The 23,203-nt window shown below is 34.0% G+C and overlaps 1 protein-coding gene across 1 annotated transcript in view; it reads left to right on the forward strand.

Annotated features, from left to right (window-relative positions):
• The window catches only part of CHIC1 (cysteine rich hydrophobic domain 1), a 66,184-nt gene extending 47,209 nt beyond the window's left edge, over positions 1-18,975 (forward strand). The window contains exons 4-6 of the mRNA XM_025885792.2: positions 10,931-10,987; positions 11,245-11,304; positions 12,646-18,975. Of these exons, the coding sequence (XP_025741577.1) occupies positions 10,931-10,987; positions 11,245-11,304; positions 12,646-12,696 (168 nt within the window). The 3' untranslated portion in view covers positions 12,697-18,975. The remainder of the gene's footprint in view (positions 1-10,930; positions 10,988-11,244; positions 11,305-12,645) is intronic.
• Positions 18,976-23,203: the final 4,228 nt, after the last annotated feature.

Below are 23,203 nucleotides of genomic sequence, written 5' to 3' on the forward strand. Positions count from 1 at the left end.
CTACAAGGGTGGATTCCTCGGGGCGCCTGGGTGGCTCAGTCGTTAAGTGTCTGCCTTCGGCTCGGGTCATGATCCCAGGGTCCTGGAATCGAGCCCTGAGTCGGGCTCCCTGCTCCGCGGGAAGCCTGCTTCTCCCTCTCCCACTCCCCCTGCTTGTGTTCACTCTCTCACTGTGTCTCTCTCGCTCAAATAAATAAAATCTTAAAAATAAAATGAGTGGATTCCTCTCTTTCTCCTTGCAGTTCCATCAGTTTTTGCCTCACATAGTTTGATGCTCTTTTGATATGCCCATAACATATTAGGAATTGATCTTTTTATCATTGTATTTGATAATTTTCCCCACTCTTAAGTCTGCTTTGTCTGAAATTACTAAAGTACCTCCAGCTTTCCTTTGATTAATGTTATTGTGGTATATCTTTCTCCATCCCTTCACTTTTAGTTTCTATATGACTTTACATTTAAATTTAAAGTGGGTTTCTCGTAGACAATATATAGTTGAATCTTTTTTTTGATCCACTAACAATCTTTAATTAATGTATTTAGACCATTGATGTTTAAATTGATTATTGATATAGTTGGATTAATATTTACCATGTTCATTAATGTTTTCTATTCATTGCTCTTGTTCTTCCTGTTTTTGTTTTTGTCTCCTAGTCTTTTTCTGTCTTGTCTGGTTTTAAGTGAGTATTTTGTATGATATCATTTTTTTAGAATATCAATAATCCTACTTTTTAATCTTTTTGGGGGGGGTTGCCAACTAAAGTGAGTATATATATATATTCAAGACCACTTTCAAATAACACCATACCATTTCCCAGGTAGTGGAAGTACCTTATTTACAGAGTATTTCCAGTTCCTCCTTCCCATCCCTTATAACATTGCTTATATTTGTTTTACTTATCCATAAGCTATAATCATTAAATACATTGTTATTATTGAATGAATTATTACCTGCTAGATCAGTTAAGAATAAGAGAAATACCCCAATTTAACCCTTAAATTGGGAAGCATAAAAACTTTTACTAAAAAAACAAGAGTAAAAGAAATAAACTATTTTATTTTACCTTCATTTTTTTCCTTCTCTAACCCTTCTTGAAGATCTAAGTGTCTTAAATATAGCATTTTCCTTCTCTCTGAAGAACTTTTAACATTTCTTGCAAGACAGTTCTATTGGTGACAAGTTCCCTCAAATTTTTGTCTGAAAAAGTCTGTATTTCTTTGCTGGGTGTGGAAATCCGGGTTGGGTATACTTTTAACACTTTATTTCATTCAACTCTATTCTTATCTCCCATGATTTCTAAAGAGATGTCTGTATAACTCTTATTTTGCTCCTTTATATGTAAGTCATTTTTCCCTCCAGCTTTTGTTCAAGACTTTTCCTTGATTTTCTGCAGTTTAAATATGAGATTACTAGGTATAGATTTTTGAGTTTCTAGCTTTGTATTCTCTGAGCTTCCTCAACCTATGGTTTGACACCTTACATTAATTTTGGAAAATTATCTTGTCACTATTACTTTAAATACTTCCTCTGTTCCTTTCCCTCTTTACCTTCTGGTATTTCTATTATACATCTATTGCTCCTTTTATAATTGGCTCCTAGCTCTGGGATATTCTATTTATTTTTTTCTTTTTTTTTCCTTTGATTTTAATTTTGAAAGTTTCTGTTGGTATATCTTCAATCTTTACTGATACCTCAAGCATGTCCAGTCTATTGATGAGCCCATCAAAGGCATTCTTTATTTCTGTTATGGTACTTTGGCTTCCTACCATTTCCTTCTGAATTTTTCTTACAGTTGCCATTTCTCTACTAACATTATGTCTGTCCATTTCTCTGTTAACATTATCCATATCTGTTCTTTCATGTTGTCCACTTTTTGCATTACATGTGGCATCTTAGTCTTGGTTGATTGATATTCCCAGTGTGATAATTTCAACATTTCTGCCACTTCTATGTCTGGTTCTGATGCTTGTGGTATCTTTTAGTATGACTTCTGCTTTTTCTTTGAAAGCCACACATATGTCCTAAGTAAAAAAAACTGAGGTAAATAGGCCTTTAAATAAGATTTTATGTTATCAGGCTAGGCATTTGGCTATATTTACTATTTGCTGTAGTTGTCAGTGTTGGAAGCTAAACTTTCCCCACTGTCCTTGTTTTTGACTGGCCTCTTTTCCTTAGATTTCCCTAGAGATTTCTTTTTTTGTTTTTTAATCTAACATAATTTATTTAACAAATTCCCTAGTGTAGGGGACTGTAAGTAAATTATCTTCACTTTCTGCCTGTTTTTATTTTTTGTTTTTTGAAGTATAGTTGGCATACAATGTTATATTAGTTTCAAGTGTACAACATAGTGATTCAACAATTCTCTATGTTGCACAGTGCTTATTACCACAATACGTGTATTTACCATCTGTCATCATACAAAGTTATTACAATATTATTGACTATATTTCTTATGCTATACTTTTCATCCAATAGGACTTATTTATTTTGGATATTGTCTGAGATGCACAGTTCTTTCAGTTGTATTCCCATATTATAAGAAAACTTATTGATATAGTGGTAAGGTGTTGGAAGACTTGGAATTATTCTGTGGTACTATGATTTGGCCTAAGTTTTTTAGTGACCCTGTGCCCCTGAGCTGTGCCCTTCATAATGGCTTCCCAGTTTTAGTTTTGTTTTGTTTTCCCCTTTAGGTGAGACAGGAAGGCTAGAGGGTGCTGGAGTTGGGTCTTTCCCTTCCCCAAGATTGGTCAGGCTCTGGTACAATAGCTTCTCTTAAGAGCAGTCTTTAAGAACAGAATGTTCTGGGCGTATTTTTTAAAGATTTATTTATTTGTCAGAGAGAGAGAGTGAGAGAGCACAAGCAGGGGGAGCAGCAGGCAGAGGAAGAAGCAGGTCCCCCACTGAGCAAAGGGCCTGGTGCGGGACTTGATCCCAGGACCCTGGGATCATGACCTGAGCTGAAGGCAGATGCTTAACTCACTGAGCCACCCAGGTGTACCTATTGGGTATATTTAAAAGTGGCTGTTCTTGCCCTTTCCCTACTGAAAGGCTGAAGAGATTTTTCTCCAATCACTGTGAGAACCTGATCAGGCTCCTGGTAATAAAACTCAAAGTGTGGGGGTCTTCCCCAAGACTGGGCCTTTTTGGAATTTTTAACTCAAACTTGTCCCCACTGAGCTTCCAGCAATTCATCAAGTTCAGATCCTGCTACCCTAGTCCTGGTTCCCACAGAGCTTTCCTCTCCTGTGTTTCTACCCTGGTAAATTGTGCTTATTTGTATCCATCTGTGTATCTCTCCAGTCTTATGACCGGCTCTTCTCTGATGAATCTAAGAGGAGTTGGTTTTCAGGTTGTTCTGGGTTTTTTTTTTCTTCTTGATATGTGGGCAGGAGAGTTAACTTCCAAGCCTTTACATGCCTAAATGGATTACCTTGATTTTCTAAAGTTAATTTTGATGCATATGGGATTCTTGGTTGACAGTCTTTTTTTCTTTCATCATTTTGTCTTTTATCCAACTGCCTTCTGCCCTACATTGTTTCAAATCAGAAGTCAGCTGTTTATCTATTAGTTTCCTTGTAAGTAATGAGTCATTTCATCTTGCTGCTTTCATGATTTTCAATTTTTCTGTTTTTCAGCATTATACTATTATATATCTGCTATGAATCTCCTTGTGGTTTATTCCTGCATGGAGCTCTTGAGCTTCCTAGATGTGTAGATAAATATTTTTCATTAAATTTAGAAGTTTTCACCATTATTGCATTAAATATTTCTTTTGTTTTGCTCGTCTTTTTATGGTACTCCCAGTATATGTATATTGGTGCCCTTAATGATGTATAACATTTCTCTGAGGCTGTATTCATTTTCTCTCATTCTCTTTTCCTGTGCTTTGAGATTACATATTATCTTTTTTTTTAAGATTTTATTTATTTATTTGACAGACGGTGAGAGAGGGAAAAGCAGGGAGAGTGGGAGAGGGAAAAGCAAGCTTCCTGCTGAGCAGGCAGCCTGATGCGGGGCTCCATCCCAGGACCCTGGGATCATGACCTGAGCCGAAGGCAGACGCTTAATGACTGAGCCACCCAGGTGCCCTGAGATTACATATTATCTTTTGATCTATCTTCAAGTTCACTGATCATTCTTCTAGTTCAAATCTACTTTGTGTCCTTTTATTTCAGTTTTGTATTCCTCAACTCCAGAATTCCATTTGGTTCTTCTTAATAATTTCTGTCTCCTTGTAGATATTTTCTATTTAATGAGCCATTGTCATCGTAATTTCATTTTTTTATTTCTGGTCATAGCATGGCATATTATATTCCTTTACTGTAAGAATCTTAATTCCTTTTTTGGTGCATATGTCCTCCTTGCTGTGCATATTTAAAGTTACTTCAAATTCATCTTTGCCTCTTTTTCAGGCTTCTATACTTTCATACCAAGCTGTCTGCAGTCAGGCAATAATTTTTTAAAGTTCAGTTTTTCTTTTTGAGGGTGGGGTCATCTATATCATACAGAAATTCCTTGTATTTTGGTCAGCTAATGATATCCTTTCTTGGTCTCTACTGTGTTTACTGGATTTTTCTGAAAATGTGTTACAGTGGTAAAATATACATAACATAAAGTTTACCATTTTAAGCATTCAGTGGCATTAACTACATTCACAATGTTGTATAACCATTACCATTACCTATTTCCAAATCTTTCATTACCTTAACAGAAACTCTGTAGCCATTAAATAATAACTCCCCATTCCCCTTCCCCTCAGACCCTGGTAACCTCTAATCTACTTTCTGTGTCTACAAATTTGCCTATCCCAGGGTATCTCATATAAATAGGGTAATTCCATATTTGTCCTGGTACTATTTCTCTTAACTTAATGTCTTCAAGGTTCATCCATGTCATAGCATGTTTTAGAACTTCATTCCTTTATATGGCTGAATAACAGTCCATTCTATGTATAGTCCACATTGTTTATTCACTCATCAGTTGATGGACACCTGAATTCTTTCCACCTTTTGTCTCTTGTGAATAATACTGCATTTAACATTGTCATATAAATATCTTTTCAAGTCCAAACTTTCAGTTCTTTTGGGAAGTATACCTAGGAATAGAATATATAAACATATGGTAATTGTTTAGCTTTTTGAAAAACTGCCAAACTTTTCCACTGGAGCTGCACCATTTTACATTCCCATCTTTAATGCATAAAGATTCCAATTGCTGCAGATCCTCACCAACATTAGCTATTTTCCATCTTATTGATAATAGCCATTCTAGTAGATGTGAAGTAGTATGTGTGATTTTGCTTTGCATTTCTCTAATGACTTGTGTTAAGCATTTTTACATGTACTGTTGGCCATTTCTAATATTAGGTACTTTGTTCATTTTGCAACTGAGTTGTTTATTTGTTGCTGAGTTGGGGGAATTTTTATATATTCTGATTATTTGCAAATATTTTCTTCCATTCTGTAGATAATCTTTTCACTCTCTTGATAGTGTCATTTGATGCATAAAAGATGTTAATTTTTATGAAGTCCAATTAAACTATTTTCCCCTTTTTTGCCTGTGTTTTCAGTGTCAAGAGCCAAGAAATTATTGCAAAATCCAATGTCATGAAGATTGTCTCTGATGTTTTCTTCACAAACTTTTACAGTTTTCACTCTTCTGTTTGGTTCTTTGATCCATTTTGAGTTAATTTTTGTATATGGTGTAGGTTTAGGGTCCAACTTAATACTTTTGCATGTGGATATCCAATTTTTCTTGCAGCATTTATTGAAGACTGTTCCTTTTCCCCATTGAATGGTTGGCACTCCTGTTGAAAAACAGTTGACCATATACATTCAGAGGTTTATTTCTGGGCTCTGTTCTATTCCTTTGGTCTATATATCTGTCTTTATTCCAGTACCATTTTTTTGTTACCATTGCTTTGTATTAAGTTATAAAATCAGGAGATGAGAGTCCTTCATATTCTTCATTTTCAAGATTGCTGCCTAAATAGTGGTCTCTTGATTCCATACGAATTTTAGGATGTTTTTCTATTTCTACAAAAAAGTCACTGGGATTCTGATAAGGATTGCATTGAATCTATAAATCATTTTGGATAATGTTGTCATCTTAGCAATATTGAGTCTTCTAATCCATGAATGTGGGATGTCTTTACATTTATTTACATTTTTAAATTCTTTTTTTTAAGATTTTATTTATTTATTTGACAGAGAGAGACACAGCAAGAGAGGGAACACAAGGGGGGACGGTGGGAGAGGGAGAAGCAGGCTTCCCCAGGAGCTGGGAGCCCGATGTGGAGCTTGATCCCAGGACCCTGGGATCATGACCTGAGCCGAAGGCAGGCGCCCACCCAGGCGCCCCTAGGTTTTTAAATTCTTTTAGCAATGCTTTGTAGTTTTCTGTATACACGTCTTTCACCTCTTTGCTTAAGTTTATTATTAAGTATTTTGTTCTTTTTGGTTCTACTGTAAATGTAATTATTTTCTTAATTTCTTTTTTGAATTGTTTACCATTATCATATAGGAATGCAACTGAATTTGGGGGGCAACTGGGTGACTCAGTCAGTTAAACATCTGTCTTCAGCTCGGGTCATGATCACAGGGTTCCTGGTTCAAGCCCCATATTAGGCTCCCTGCTCAGCGAGGAGTCTGGTTCTCCCTCTCCCTCTACCTTTCCCCCTGGCTCATTCTCTCTCTCTCTCTCTCTCTCTCTCTCTCTCTCTCTCTCTCTCAAATAAATAAATAAAATCTTTAAAAAAGTAGAAATGCACCTGAATTTTGAATGTTGATTTTGTATCCTGAAACACTGCTGAATTTGTTTAACTCTAACAGATTTTTTTGTACATTCTTTTGGGTTTTCTACACATGAGATAATATCACCTGCAAACAGAGATAATTTTACTTCTTCCTTTTTAATTTAGATAACTTTTATTGCTTTTCTTGCCTAACTGACCTGTCTAGAATTTCCAGTAGTGTGTTGAACAGAAGTGGCGAATGTGGGCATCGTCTTTTTCTGTCTTAGAGGAAAAGCTTTCGGTTTTTGGTATAATTTTATGATTTATGATTTTTTTCTTATTTAGTATGATATTAGCTGTGGATTTTTTTTTAGCCTAGAGCCATGGAGGGTAGGATCTGCTAATATTCACCATCTGTCAAATCTATCCAGAATATGTCTGCCCTAGGAAGCTGAGAAGATGGGAACTGCCAGTCAGTTGTCAAGCCAAGTATATCAGCTTTCCCACAATACATATATGTGCCAGAAAGGGGGACTGCACTCTTCACCAACTGTTTTGCCTATTTTGCAGAAGTTGGCAGTAGGGAAGTGGATGCTGCCCTCACCCAGGAAAGCAGTTTCACTCGAGGGAGCTGGGAGCTATCGGGAACCACCTGCGACACAGCTCCCAAGCTTGTTAAAATAGTTCTTCCGTGCGGCAGAGCAATGGAGATGTGGGAGTATTACCTAGCTTCATTACCAAGGCCTCCTAATGTTCTTAGCTATTGTCCATAACTTTGTTGAATAAATACTTCTCAATCTGTTATAATCCTTTTGATCAATCTCTGGAACATTTGATTCAGTATCCTTTGCTAATACTTGATCAATTTAATAGTTGTTTCTACAAGGAAGAGATTTCCCTAAGGTCCTCACATGACCATTCTGGAAGGGCTCTCACTTTCTTGATGGTATCTTTGACACAAAAATTTTTAATTTTGATTAGGTTGTATTTATTACTTTTAAGTTTTTCTTGCTTGTACTTTTTGCATCATATCTAAGAGGGCTTTGCCTAACTCAAGATCACAAAGATTTACTCCTATGTTTTCTTACAATTGTTTTAAAATTTCACCTCTTATGGTTAGGTCTTTGATCCATTTTGAGTCAGTTTTTGTGCATGGTGTGAGATAGATGTTTGAGTTCATAATTTTTCTTTTGGATATCCAATTGTCCTAGCACCATTGTTGTGAATGCTCTTCATGAGTCTTCTGATTAATGAACATAGGATATCTCTCCATTTATTTACCTTTTCTTTAATGTATTTTAGCAGTGAGGTTTTTTTTTTAGTTTTCAATTTACAAGTCTATACTTCTTTTGTTAAATTTATTTCTAAATATTTTAATTCTATTGTAAATGGTCTGTTACTCTCATTTTCAGATTGTTCATTACTAGTGTATACAAATACAATTGATTTTTTATGGGTTGAGCCTCATATTATTTTTCTATCTAGTGTAACAAACTTAATGGTTTAAAACAATAACTTTTATTATTTCACAGTCAGAAGTCTGGGCATGGCTCAATTGGGTTCTCATATTAGGATCTCACAAGGCCAAAATCAAGGTGCTGGCAAGGCTCTCTGTATTCCTTTCTAGAGATTCTGGGAGAGAATTTGCTTCCAAACTCCCTCAGATTTTTGCAGAAATCATTTCTTTCTTATACTTTCTATGTGGCCCTTTCTGTCTTAAAGCTAGCAATAGTGGTTTGAGTTCTTCTTTTGCTTCAGATCCCTCTGACTGTCCTTCCATCTGCCAGAAAAAGTTCTCTACTTTTAAGGGCCCTTGAGATTACAATGGGTCCACCAAAACAATCCAGGATAATCTCCCCCTATTTTAAAGCCAAAAATTAGTAACTTTAATTACATCTGCAACATCCCTTTTGCAACATAATGTAACATATTCATAGGTGTAACTCCAGGAGATAAAGATAATGGGAGCCAGAATTCTACCTATCAAAATCTTGTTTCCTGCAAACTTGCTGAACTTATTCTAGTAATGTTTTAGTGGATTTGTAACCTAATAACTAAAGTGAGTTCACTCCTTGGTAAATTACAGATAGAGACTACATCAGGTGGAGTTGTCACACAAAACTTTACTTCAACAAATAAGGAAATCATGGGGAATAACTTCCAAAGCCATGACACCTGAGTGGGGGTAAATAGATTTCTTTTATTTAGGAATAGGATGAATATTTGGAAAAGGGGGGAGGGATTTGTCATTACATGTAGAGGTATAAGGTCATATACACATACTTAGGAAATATGCCTGTACATGCATTGTATGTTATGCTAATGAGGTTTGTATTCCTCCTTGGGCAGATATTATAATGAGGTAGAAGTTACTGTCAGACACTCCATGGTCCATCTGCACAGGTGTGAGTCCGTAGTCAAGCTCAAACTAGTCTAAGCCTACCTGAGCTCTTCCTGTTGTTTGCCTCTAAAAGATAAGGCTAACATTCTTGTGAAGAAGGGATAGTCAGTGAGGGTCTTGCTGGTGACAATTTTAACTTCATTAACCCTATGGAGCATGGTTTCAGGTTCCTTAGGGTTTTCTCTATGCAAGATCATGTCTGCAAATGAAGACAGTTTCACTTTTTCATTTCCAATCTGAATGCCTTTTAGTTCTTATTTTTGTCTAATTGCCCACACTATTCTTTCTAGTACAATGTTGAATAAAAGTAGTGGAAGGAGACATTCTTGTCTTTTTCCTGATCTTAAGAGGACAACAGTCTTTCTTCATTAAGCATATTAGCTGTAGTTTTTTCATAGATGCCCTTTATCAGGTTGAGGAAGTTCACATATATTTCTAGTTTTTTAAGGATTTTTATCATGAATGGATATTGGGTTTTGTCCAAGGCTTTTTTCCAAATCTATTAAGATGATCACATCATTTTTGTCCTTTATTCTATTAATATGATGTATTGCAGCAATTTATTTTTGTGTTCCTCAGATAAATTCCACTTGGTCATGATGTATAATCTTTCTCATTTGTTGTTAGATTCAGTTTGCTAGTATTTTGTTGAGTTTGTGTTTATATTAATGGTATTATTCTTTAACTGTTCGGTAGATCTCATCATTGAAACCACCTGGGCCTGAGTTTTTCTTTGGGAAAAGATTTATAATTACTAATTCAGTCTCTTTTGTTACCCATGTGATTTTGTTTAGAGATTCTATCAAATGCAGTAACCCCACAGGATACTCTAGCTGGCATTGTTGCTGTTTTCTGGCCCACTGTGAATGAACTGAATACAGTTGCCATTGATTGTTAACTAACATAGTTAAACAAATAGAATAGTTTCTTATGTTGGTGCTTTGGAAATCATTTCAGATACGGGTTTGTAAATCATTCAATTTTGAGGAGTAATTTTAAAATTTAACAATGCCTTCTTTATCAGAAGCCTAATAAAACTCTTCCAAATAAGAGTTGAAAATGCATAGTAATCTTTTATTTTAATTTTTGGAAAGTTTTGCAATCCCTTCTTCCTCCCTACAAAATATGTGCACTCCAATAGAGAAATTCAGTCTCTGTCCCCTTGTTTAGGACAGTGCTGCTTCTCATTTATATTTTTTTCCTCTAAATAAAGTTTTCTGATTAGCTGTTTTTAACATGTTCTTCTCAGTGGAAATTCTGATATATGTTGGCTTGCTTTATTCAACTTGTAGACCTTGAGTACTATATGCCAGGCATTTGTGCCAGGAGCTCTTATAGGAAGACTTTCTGTGAGGACTCAGATTAACTTGGCGTACCACATGTATATTGAAAAAGTAACCCTATGAAAAGATATGTGAAAGTCAAGATTAGGTCCCTAAGTGGCCTACTAGCTGTATCAGTAATGATTTCACAGTAGTCTGGTGCACGGACTCACAATACCAACACAGGACAATTTGTATATATTTCATTTTGAAAAGCATATATTAAAATCCCATGTACATGGATGCGGGCGTGTGAAGAGGGAGAAAGATCTTATAATAACTATAATAACTGCTCAAAATATTACTCTTCTTTTGGCAGTTTCTGTCAGTTACATTGCTTTTTATGTGATTTGTAATGGAAAAACAAGAAGAGAAAATAATTGGATTTTACAAACAAGCAGAAAAATATACATATAGTTTACAAAGTTCTTCAGTTCATCTTGTAACAAAGTCTTGATTCTTCCTCTTAGACCAGAAGATCAATTCAGAAGTTATTAGAATGGGAAAATAACAGATTATATCACAAGGTAAGAAAGTTTAAGCAAATAAGTGCCCCACATATGTTTGCATTATTAAATGGAAAAAAATGGGAATTTTTCAGGCCACAAAAGAATGGATTAGAGAATTAATATTCAATTTTAATGTATATTCTTTACAAGTTACTTTTAAATGCTATTTTATGTGTCTTATGCTTATTCCTGGATGGTTCTCGGTCATTTATTCAAATGTTAGAGGTAATAATTAATATAAATTGATATCGAAATTCCTAACTGTACTTTCTTAGCTTGCTTTGCACTGGAAGTTGACTAAAAGGAAATGCGAAACTAGCAATATGATGGAGTATGTAAGTATGCAGTTGTTTTTAGTTACTTTTTTTGGATTCCATTCTAAATGTTACATTTTACTATGCTTATCATTTGTCAGTTCTTTCTACTTTTTTTTTCTCCTCAGCCTAAACTTCTGTCAGTTTTGGAACATAGAGGTTTCCTTCCATCGTCCTTAGATTTGTAGCCAACATAAAAATATCTTGAAAGCTAGTAATTACTTAGATGTGAGAAAAATCTCAGCTAGTATGCTGTAATGAAAACATTGCACAACCTTAATCTTCTTTTCACATAGGTGCAGACCATCACATATGGTAATAAACACAGCTGCTGTTGAACAAAATATCTCTAAATGTGATCTTGACAAAACTTGCATAAAATAGGAATTGAATTCTGAATTCATGTTCCTGGCTTTTTGTCTTAGCTAACACTTAATTTTCAATAAATAAATGATAGGCTCTATTTTTTATTTTTACTGAAAGCTATGCCGTCTTAATCACAAAACACAAATTTACATATAACTAATGTGATAACTTCAGTATCATAAACATTCAAAAGAATATGAAATTTATCTAAGCTTGAAATTGTTGACATATGTATATTTACTATATAAACATTCCATTTCCATATCATAAATAAGGATTATTATGTTATTTTTCCCCACTTTGACTAGCTAGGGGAAAGAATGTGCAAATGACCACAAATCTAATATCCACTATAGATAAAACCTTATATAAAGTATTATAAATTTATTATAAATTTACACATTAAATTTATAAATAAAATATTAAATATAAATTTAGTATATAAATTTGTGTAAGTTTATAAATATCTTAGGTTTTTATTATTATATTTCCAGTCTTTAATTAAAATGTTTTAATCAATCCATTTGGATGTTTCATTATTTTTTACAAACAACTTGTAAAAGATAGTAATAACCAATATCAGCTGCTTTAACTGAAAAATATATAGATAAAGGTATTTTTTCCTAATCTGTATAACACAGTTTTAATCCCTTCTTCTTTGTCAAAAAAAAAAGGGCAGGGGAGAAGGGGTGTAGAGGGAGATAATAATGTAAGAGGGTTTGCTTTTCTTCACCTAAACAAATAATTATTATAAATTAGGTCATAGAAACTGTTAGCTACAATAAGTAGTTATGTTTGCCAATTTGATTTAATTGCCAATCTAATGATAACTTGTAGTAAATTCTCTTTATAACTGTTTTATATATTTCACTTACTTTATACTAGAGGACCAAAGTAGAGTCCTGTGAAAAATGATCATAGACTTTCTGGGTTATATATGTTCTAGTAAATGAAAATTATTTTGTCAATATATTCTTGTTTGTTTTTATTTTACAGGTAATACTAATAGAATTCTTACCAAAATATCCCATATTCCGACCTGACTGAGGAATTTTATTCAGTCACTTCTGTGTTACTTGTCATTTCCTACCCTTAGTGCCTTGTAGATGATTTTGGAATGAAGATGGTCTCCTTTGCTGTGTTCAACTTATTCTTTATTTCTTATTATTATTCTTTAGAATATTCTCCTTACTCTTTTATTTGTGTTGGTTTAAGAAGAAAATTTGCACATCTTTTTTTTGTTAAATGAGGCTTGTGTTTTGCACTCTCAATTTTTAAATAAATACACACACAGAGACGTATATGTATATATATAGTTGCCACTAAAGATAAAACATCAGTGCCGGTGTTTAAAAAACAAAAACGAAAATTTGTTCTGAGCATGCTGCCTTATTATTTTCATACTCACTGTTTCTAAATATGCATCATTTTTCTAGGCTACTTAATGCTCTGTAATCCCTTACTGGATATAAGTAAATAAGCTTTTGGTAGCTTTTAGAAATGGTTTTACTCTTACTTGCTTTTAAAAGACATGCAATTAATAGCACTGGTTTTGTCCTGCACTTTGCTAAATTATCACTTACGTTAGTGGATAAAATATTTAAACTCTTAAAAGACTTGTAAATATTGTCTCTTTGCATAACATAAAATGTGATATGCCATGGTTTACAGAATGTAATATTACTTACTGTATTGCCAACAAATCTGCATAGATTTTAATATGAATGAAGTTTGCAAGCATCCTTTTGAATGTATAGACTGTTAACATGCTATTTTATGGCAGAGCCATAATGAGTTTGTTAAAAATTTCAGGTGGAGGGCAGGATTGCCCTTTGTAATGAGTGGATTAAAATTGAAATCATTGTCTGAGATATTCTGCATTGCACCTGAAACCAAGAACGTTAGTTTTTCCATTTAATTCCGTAATTCCCATGTTGTCCTCCACTCCCACCCTCCAAAAAATTCATTTGACATCCGACACATTTCACAGCTTCACTGTCCTTATTTATTTCCCTTAATGTATCCTTTCCCTCATTTGAAAATACACACAGTTATGATCTTTAAGGAGTGTTTGAAGATTTCACATGGCTTGGGAGGTGTCTAGATCCTCATGAAAGCCACTGCTAATCCCTTTTTGGAATTCTGATATTCTGCTCTGGGAAAGAGAGAGAGCTAATTGAGAAATTGTACCTAAAGAATATATAGTGGCTAGTTCATAATTGATAAAAATATTCTTTATTTTTTGAGAATCTTTTTTAAATATTTGGATATTATTAATGAAGAAAGACAAGTACTTAGACTAAAGTATTTTAGTTTATAAATTCCCCACACATGTAGCTTTTTCATTTATATGTACCTATTTTTTCTTTTTCTCTTCACAAGATGAGTGAGAATACCACACTTAGTTTGAATTTTTAACATAATTATAAAGCTTTATGTTGTGTTAATTCAACTGCAAATGTATGCCTGTATATAGGCATTATTTGTAATTCCTATTGCTAAAAATAAATTAAAAGAATCTGAGACTCAATAATATCCTATTTGTCATCTTACTCTTACTACTTTTAGTAAAAATTTTTTAGATAAACATTTATCCCAGTGAAGAGAATAGTCATTTCTTCATACAAAGTCAAGTATTTTAAAAGTCACTTTTAAAATTTATGCCAAATTTGAAATCCATAGTCCTGGACAAGTAAAAGAAGAGGGGGAAAAGAGACACTATGTGATATATGACTATAATTGTTTGCACACTTTTCCACCTCCCTCTGTAGAGTCCCATTACCCCCATGCCACCAAGCTACCCAGAATCTCTAACTTTTAATATGTGTGCCTGCAAATACCATTTGTCTGTCTGCTGCAAAATTAAATATGTATTTTTATAGACAAGGTGGAAACCTCTGAAAATGCATACCAAATGTCTTGTTTTATAGCTAAGGTCAGGGAAAAATTGTATCTGTGGTTTATGCTCCAGCTAATATCATCAGGTTTATGCTTCAAACTGTGACTGTTTAATACCAAAATTGATTTCCGGAATAATACAAAATTTCTAATTAGCAGTGATAGAATAATTTTAAGTGTCAATCCTTAAAATCTCATCTTTTTCTGTATATTTAGAATTTGGCCATGTGTATTTAGAATTTGGTCATCGTAACTTTTTCTGCCATGTATAAATCACACTTGGTTTTGCTCAAAGAACAGCAAGAAGTGGTGAATTGTTTCCATGAAACAAATATTGAGACAAAAATAGTGTGTATCTGAAGGTGACAGAATATAACTTAAGTTACAGTAGTATTTGTCATAAAAATCATTTGCCAGCATTTATAAACTTAATTTAAAAGCCTACTCTAATTGCTTTTAAATTTATTATTTTATTGTTCATTATGCTGGTTGACTCATCTTATTTTCTTGAACTACTCAGATAATACCCAATTTTCTTTTTTCTTTCTTATATGACTGCTTTTTCAAACTATTTTCCTATGTAAGGGGCTATTTAGCAGTTGGATATTCTGGAGTGCTTTGGAGAGGGTGTTTTCAGTGAAATTGGCAGCAATGAATAATGAAATGACAAAGCACACTGTGTGGTCATTAATTCCTCCCCCATTGACCTTTTTTTCTTTTATCCTTAGGATAGAACATACTTGGATATTTCTATCAAGTTAGTAGAATATTTTTATGAAAGCTGTTTTTAGGTTGAAGAAAGTAATTGTGTATTTCTTTTTTACATGATATTCTTTTATGAAACCTGCTGTGGTAGGTTCCAGAGAAAATAACATGTATTTGCCAAAGTGTATACATCTCACAAAGCTTTGAAGTTACAAGTTAAAACTGTTCCTTCTCTAACTTTCCGTTACACATGTCCATCCCCAGTGCCCCTTTAAACACCTAAATTATGTATAAAATGAAATTAAGGCCTAACCTTTTTCGACTACTTTTTGTTCCCTCCTACCCATGATATTAATTTAAGAAAGAGATCATTGTAGTCAAACATTAGAAGTAGATAGAGAAGTGCCTTGTCTTTTTTGAACAAAGATAACATTTTATGTTGAAGGAAACAGAATGGATGAACTGACAGATCATTAGACTTAAAACTATCCTTTTCAAGTATAAGAATATTTCATTTATTTCATTAGCATATTATATTTCTTCTGTTTATTATTTAAAGCCTGTTTCCTTGTTTTCCCCCAATCATATATGTTAGTGAAAAAATATTACAGAACAGGACTATCAATCACTTACAAAGCTGGTATAATTCTAATGCTAGTGAATATGTAATTTAACATGGTTCTGGAAGAACAATGGTCTTTGATTGAAGCCCTACCAAAACCCACTTAAGTATTTAATTACATACTATTTATATTATTATGATCTTTAAACACTAATATGTGATCAATTAATCTGTGTTAACATTTAGCACTCTACCATTTTTAATGAAATTTATTCTTATTTTTTTATAATTTGAATGAAATTCCGTGTTCATAACATTTTTAAGGCTTAGAACAAATAAGGTTTTTCCAAATGTATTAGAGCTTTCAAAAATTATTAGCATTTTAATTTTGTTCACAAATAAACCACCACTTAAAATCAAACCTCACTACTTGAACATAAAGCCCCAAACAACATTTCATCAGAATTAACTATGTTGACCCTGGAGGATATAGAAATTATATACACTTGTTTCCGGAGGATATAGAAATTATATACACTCTTTTAATTGGAGCAGTTTCACATATGGAAATGTATTTTGCTAATTTGATTATAACATGCCTAAATTTAATGAAGTTAAGTCCTCTTTATGCCTATAAAATTCTGCTTTAAAATATTCATTTTGCAACAATTGTCCAATTGTTTGGGTTCCTTTAAATGGTGAACTATTAGGAAATTTTCCATAGAAAAGGAATAGATTTTATTAATAATAGTTGTTCATGTAACATGGAGACTAAAAAAAGAAAGAATTTGTGTATCCTTATCTTGCTCCAAATTTCTCTTTTTTGATTCTGAGCCAGCTTTTCATTTTGATGATGGCAACCTGAGAATATATTCCATTTTCTGTGGACTTTGTCAGATTCTTACTATATGAGGAAATGATCTAATATTATGGGTTTTGGGCAAGTCACTTAAATTACATGTCAGTCTCTTCATCTGTAAAATCATGGGGTTGAACCTAGGGCTGGACAGAAAATTAGAGATAAACTAACATTCTGTGATTCTAGGAATCCTTAGGAAATTTTTACTCTACAGAATCCCAGAATGATTTTTCTCAGATCTACTACCCTTGGTGGAAATTCTCACAGTGCCTTGCACACAGTAAATGTTTGATTTGCCAACTGCTCCTAGCTGATGTGTGTTCATGTCACACAGACTCAAAGAACCTGATACCTGCTAGACCTCAGCCCCTCTATGGTAATAAAAATAAATTTAGTTTCCCTAGGAACTAAAGGCTAAGATCTGTGGGCTTTGCATATGTGAAATCTGACTATGGATTTGGTATCGAGGCAAGAATTATAACTGTGACAACAATGGAGATATGGGAGGACCCACTTTGACATTGATGTGAAAAGTTCTCATATCCTATCCAATATCTGCTTCAGTGTCTTACTAGGTTCCATATCCTCAAAAAGATCTGTTGGAAAAAATTGATATTAGATGGAAAGAAAAGTGGTATGGAATTCAAACCCAAATCACTTCTGGTTTAATTCTTAGCTCTGCTGCTTAATTCCTCTGTACCTCATGTCCTCATTGTGGAAGTGGGGACAATAATCTGGACCTACCTCACAGGGGAATTGAGGATTTTTTTCATATATTAATGTGCTTTTGAAGTTGACTGAAAGATATACTGGATATCATAATTTTGTAATTTCTAAATAGATTCCTTTAAGTCTATGTTGTTATGTTTTCTTTCTCAAACCCTACAGAATGAGTGTTGCATTTAATCTATTTTATCAGTAGTAAATTTTGTTATTAATGCCCTATATGTTAACATGAGTAATTGTGTTATGTTAATACTTGACTTAGGGAGGAAAAGCAGGTGGATGTAAACCAGTGGTTCCCAACTTGGGACAGATAGAGATAGCAGTGGGGGCATCCTTGAACCTGTTTTTAATATTTCAAAACATATTCTAGAAATCATACATTTACCCACATTCCTGCCACATAAACCAACTAAGACATTGAACTTCCATGAATTTTGTTGATATTTTTTCAATCCTGCCTAACATAACACTGGTTATCACACACTGATCAGAAGTTGTAAATGACAGTTCTGCTTTTGATTAATAAAAGAATGAAAAAGCCTATTATCACATGCAGTTTAGTAAATAAAATTCTTCAAAACATGGAATAATAAAGGAATCCTTATGGTGAAAATGTTGGAAGCCACTCTTATAAAGGAACTAAGATTATTTGACCTTCTCCACAAGTTACTTACCCAGTCCCTATATAATGAAATGCCAGATAGTGTGTGTGTGTGTGTGTGTCTGTGTGTCTGTGTGTCTGTGTGTCTGTGTGTCTGTGTGTCTGTGTTGTGGCTAGATTGGGCTATATAACTTCAGGTTAGAATTTGCCTTCTGTTCTCTTCTGTTTCGGGATAACTGAGTTAATTTATTTGAGTGTGTATTTGTAAATTACATATACACACATAGGATTGCAAATGTGGAAAGTGTTATATGTTCTAGCATTGGAGTAAATATCAACTTCTGAGTCTCAAAGTAGTTCTGTGTATAAACTCATTATGAGTCTAGGCAATAATTTCTCAAATGTCCCTTTTATTCCTGCTTATTTTGTTGCTTTTATCTTGGCTTAATTTTCTTAATTTTCCATTTTTCTAGTAAGCAGATAGTGTAAAATTATTTTAATGCCTGAACTTTGAACAAATTACAAATGTTTGAAATTACATAATCTACAAGCTAGTTTGCCCTCCATGACTAACCACATACAAATATGAATCTCAGCTGCAGAAACAGGAAATGCTTGTAGCTGGAAAATGGGCATTGATCAAAACATCTGTTTGAAAAGCCTAGGATTTCTACTTTTTGGCAGAGGATTCCTATTGGGACAGCTTTACCAGAAAAGAATAAAAGTGGATATGTCCATTCAAACCAAGAACATTCGTGCATCTTGTATTGTTACATAGCCTGTGGAATGAATTTATTTTTCTCCCAAGTTTGAGAGTGACTCCCCTAAAAGAACTCAACCTATATACAGCTGTGCCAAAATGAAGGACACCTGCCTCTCTGAAACTTTCACTGCTGCTTCTGTTGTTCACTTGTCAGATATAAAATTTTATTATCTCAGGATGCAAAATTACAATAAAGTGCAAATCTATGTTAATGAATTGTGTGTTCTTTGGTGCATCTTCCTTTCTTCCTTCTCTTCTCATCATTCTAAAGTAGTTACTTAAGGCTTCCTTTAAAAAATAGTATTTTGCATATTGCCTCTTCGTGCATTTGCTAGTATTATATCTGATCCTATAATTCATGCTATGTATTAGCTTTGGGGGCCTTTGTGGTGCCCATTGTTTGGTATTTGCCTAAGTAGGACTTTGTTTCTAAACTACTTTGTATGCCTACCTGTGAACTATAAAATTACAAGTAAAGTCAAGTGTCATTCCACCTTATAATAAGCATAGTTTTTTAGTGAAAGAAATGTTGAAATGTGAAGCTACTTGGCAAAAGTTTTGACTCTCTTGTCAACAGTTTGTTATTTGAAAAATTCAAGTGTTAATATCTTCTACTTGATTTACTACTCAAGCTGATTAGCATGCAATATTAGATTTTTTAAAATTATGCCAAACTTGGGCGCCTGGGTGGCTCAGTCGTTAAGCGTCTGCCTTTGGCTCAGGTCATGATCCCAGAGTCCTGGGATCAAGTCCCACATTGGGCTCCCTGCTCGGCGGGAAGCCTGCTTCTCCCTCTTCCACTCTCCCTGCTTGTGTTCCCTCTCTCACTGTCTCTCTCTCTGTTAAAAAATAAAAATCTTTTAAAAAAATAAAATTATGCCAAACTTTTACAAATTCAGCAAAGCAGGAAAATGTAACATAACAAGAAAAACAATGTTTCCCATCTTCTTTGATAATTATACTATTTCTTAAACACTTTAAATTTTGAACTGTTAAAGTAGAGATGACAGACTTAAACCTACGGGAAAGCTTCATGTTTTGTTTTAAAATTATTTTTTGAAACTACAATATGGATGAGCAAAAATCAATACTTTTTATTGATAATTAGGTGTGGAGTAGGATATGCTATGTGGAAAATACTTTTACATTACATTTTCTAATATTGAGGGCTGAAGCCACATGCCTTTATATCTGTCATTAAATAATATTTAACACAGTATAGGATATTTACCTACCTAAATGTAGGAAATTCTCTGGGGAATACTAGAATTCTCCAGTTGTAATTACCATAAATCTGAATTGTGATCCCTGTTCTGTTGCCTGAGTGACTTCTAGCAAAAATCAGGACACTCAGCTTGATTTTATACATCATCCCCAGGTAGGAGGTTGAGTTAGATCAAGGTTGCAAACTAAGGTATAGCCACTCCTCCAACAGACATGTCTTTTTGACTTGCAGAATTTTTTTTCACACATTTTGAATTAGTTGCCAGCACTTAAAATTAAGAGACTTCACATAGAAATCCAGATTTCTGGCTTCTTTTGAGGAATTTCTTGTTTTTTTTATTATGTTAAACACCATACATTACATCATTGGTTTTTGATGTAGTGTTCCATGATTCATTGTTTGCGTATAAATTTCATATGTGAACAATTAGCTAGAGCTGAGTAGCTGCCAGCCCCTTTTGGAGGGAGCATTTACTCTTTGTTTTGCCATGGCCATTACTATTTTCTCTTGTCTCCCTAAAACTCAGGTTATTTTGTTATGATACAGATAAAAAGAAAGCAAAATATTTCTTGAATCCATGCCTCTTTCAAAATTGAGAAAAAAATACTAACCATGATAGCTACATACACTCTTTTTAAAAAATTGTTGTGGGGGGGGTGGGGAGAGTTTTTTGGGCTTTTGGTGGTGTTGGTTTCTTTGGTGGAGGGGAACTGTTTTCTTAACAAATGACTCACTGATTCCATAATTCCTGAGCTAGATGATCTCTAAAGCCTCATTTAATTCTGACATTTTAAATTTCCATGAGATGATTCTATAACATTGTATTTCAAATTGTTATGCCTTTGAAGGTCTGTGTATGATAAATGGATAGCGTTTATGAAACTGGTCAGGCTTCCAAATAAAATAGTGGCATCAAAGACCACCTAGTGAAACAAGCCATAAGCAAGGAGGACAAATATTACCTCACAACTAATCTTTGCTTTATGGCTTTTCAACAAAGGTTTGGTCAGACATCCAAAGCAGCACCTACCTTGTTATCCCCCAAGGGTAATACTGCCCAAGGTGACACTACCATGATAAGAATTCTAGGTAGGAATCTGTAAAACCTATCCTACATTTTATTATTTACATAGGACTACTAATTGTTTCTCTTTTTTCACAATATATTGAACCAAGATGATATTGATCAAAAAGAAAATTTAGGGGATGCCTGGGTGGCTCAGTCAGTTAAGCCTCTACCCTTAACTCAGGTCATGATCCGGGCCGTGGGATCGAGTCACTCATCAGGCTCCTTGCTCAGCAGGGAGCCTGCTTCTCCCTCTCCCTCTGCCTGCTGCTCCCCGGCCTTGTGCGTGCTCTCTCTCTCTCTCTCTCTCTCTCTCTCTCTCTCTCTCTCTGACAAATAAGTAAAATCTTTTAAGTAAATAAAAAATAAAATTTAGACTTATTTTCAAATTAGGCTATTATTTTTCCCTTCCATAAAAAATACAAAAATTAGGTTAATACTATTTCACTCATATGTAGAATCAAAAAAATATGAATAAATAAAAACAATCAGACCTATAAATACAGAGAACAAACTGATGGTTGACAAAGGGAAGGGGTTTGAGGGAGTGGGCAAAATGGGTGAAGAAGAATGGGAGATATAGGCTTCCAGTTATGGAATGAACAAGTCACTAGAATAAAAGGCACAACATAGGGAACATAGTCAATAATATTGTAATAGCATTGTATGGTGACAGATGGTAGATACACTTGTGGTAAGCATAGCATAACATATAAAGAAGTTCAATCAGTATGTTGTACACCTGAAACTAACATTGTGTGTCAACTATACTCAAATAAAACATTTTTGAAAAATAGGTTAGACTCATTATGTTTAGATTCTACAACCAGAACTAAGTTTTTACTTTACTAGGACCTGTATTATGGTCTGATGGATGAAAAGTATGGCCATTAAGATAATTTTTCCTTATTATAAAAATATTGGCTTCCACTAGAAAATAAAAGTATGAAGAAGAAAATAAAAGTTTCCCATAACCCACCATCTACAACCATTCTAATGTTTTAAATGTTACAACATAAAATTTTTATGTGTATGTGTAAATGCATTTTTTAAAGTTTTAATTAGATTGCATATTGTATGCTGCTTTTACAGTTTCATATTTTCCCATATTAATATGTAGTCTTTGAAACTAAATTATGGTGATATAGAAGTACAATGTTTGAATATGCCCTAACTTCCCACTGTTTGGTCTTTAGTCTGTTTTAATGACTTAATGAGCATTTTTATGCATAAATCTTCACCTGAATCTGGTAATTTCCTTCAGAAAGATTCCTATAAATTATTAGGTGAAAGGATATGAAGTCTTTATAGCTCTTGATGTATATTCCAAAATTGCTTTAATAGAGGCATGGGAGATGTGACACTCAGAAAAAGTATTTCTGTCTTCCTCTGGATAGATGGGGAGAATTAAGAGTAAGAATTAATACAGACACACTATTTAGAGATGCTAATTGGGGTGGGATACTGGCAAAAATTGGAAGGCTCAAACTGGCATTCCCAGCAGCTAAGAATAGAACAGAGGGTCCTTGCTTCTCCACCTAAGGGCATGAGGACACCATCCTCAGCTCTGCAGATCTGTCCTTAAAAGTCAGTGCTATACCACCTCACACCAGTCAGAATGGCTAAAATTAAGAAGTCAGGAAACAACCGATGTTGGTGCAGACGCAGAGAAGCCACTCTGTATATGGAGTGGCTGTATGGAGGTTCCACACGATGTTAAAAATAGAGCTACCCTATGACCCAGCAATTGCACTACTGGATATTTACCCCAAAGATATAAATGTAGTGATCTGAAGGGGCACCTGCACCCCAATGTTTATAGCAGCAATGTCCACAATAGCCAAACGATGGAAAGAGTCCAGATGTTCATCAACAGATGAATGGATAAAGATGTGAGATATATATATATATATATATATATATATATATATATATATATAATGTAATATTACACAGCCATCAAAAAAATGAAATCTTGCCATTTGCAATGACATGGATGGAAGTGGAGGGTATTATGCTAAGTGAAATAAGTCAATCAGAGAAAGACAATTATCGTATGATCTCACTGATATGTAGAATTTAAGAAACAAGGCAGAAGATCATAGGGGAAGAGAGGAAAAAATGAAACAAGACGAAACCAGAGAGGGAA

The sequence above is a fragment of the Callorhinus ursinus genome, unplaced genomic scaffold (genome assembly GCF_003265705.2).
Source record: "Callorhinus ursinus isolate GAN/ISIS: 27379988/994484 unplaced genomic scaffold, GSC_fseal_2.0 scaffold40, whole genome shotgun sequence".
Classification (NCBI taxonomy): Eukaryota; Metazoa; Chordata; class Mammalia; order Carnivora; family Otariidae; genus Callorhinus; species Callorhinus ursinus.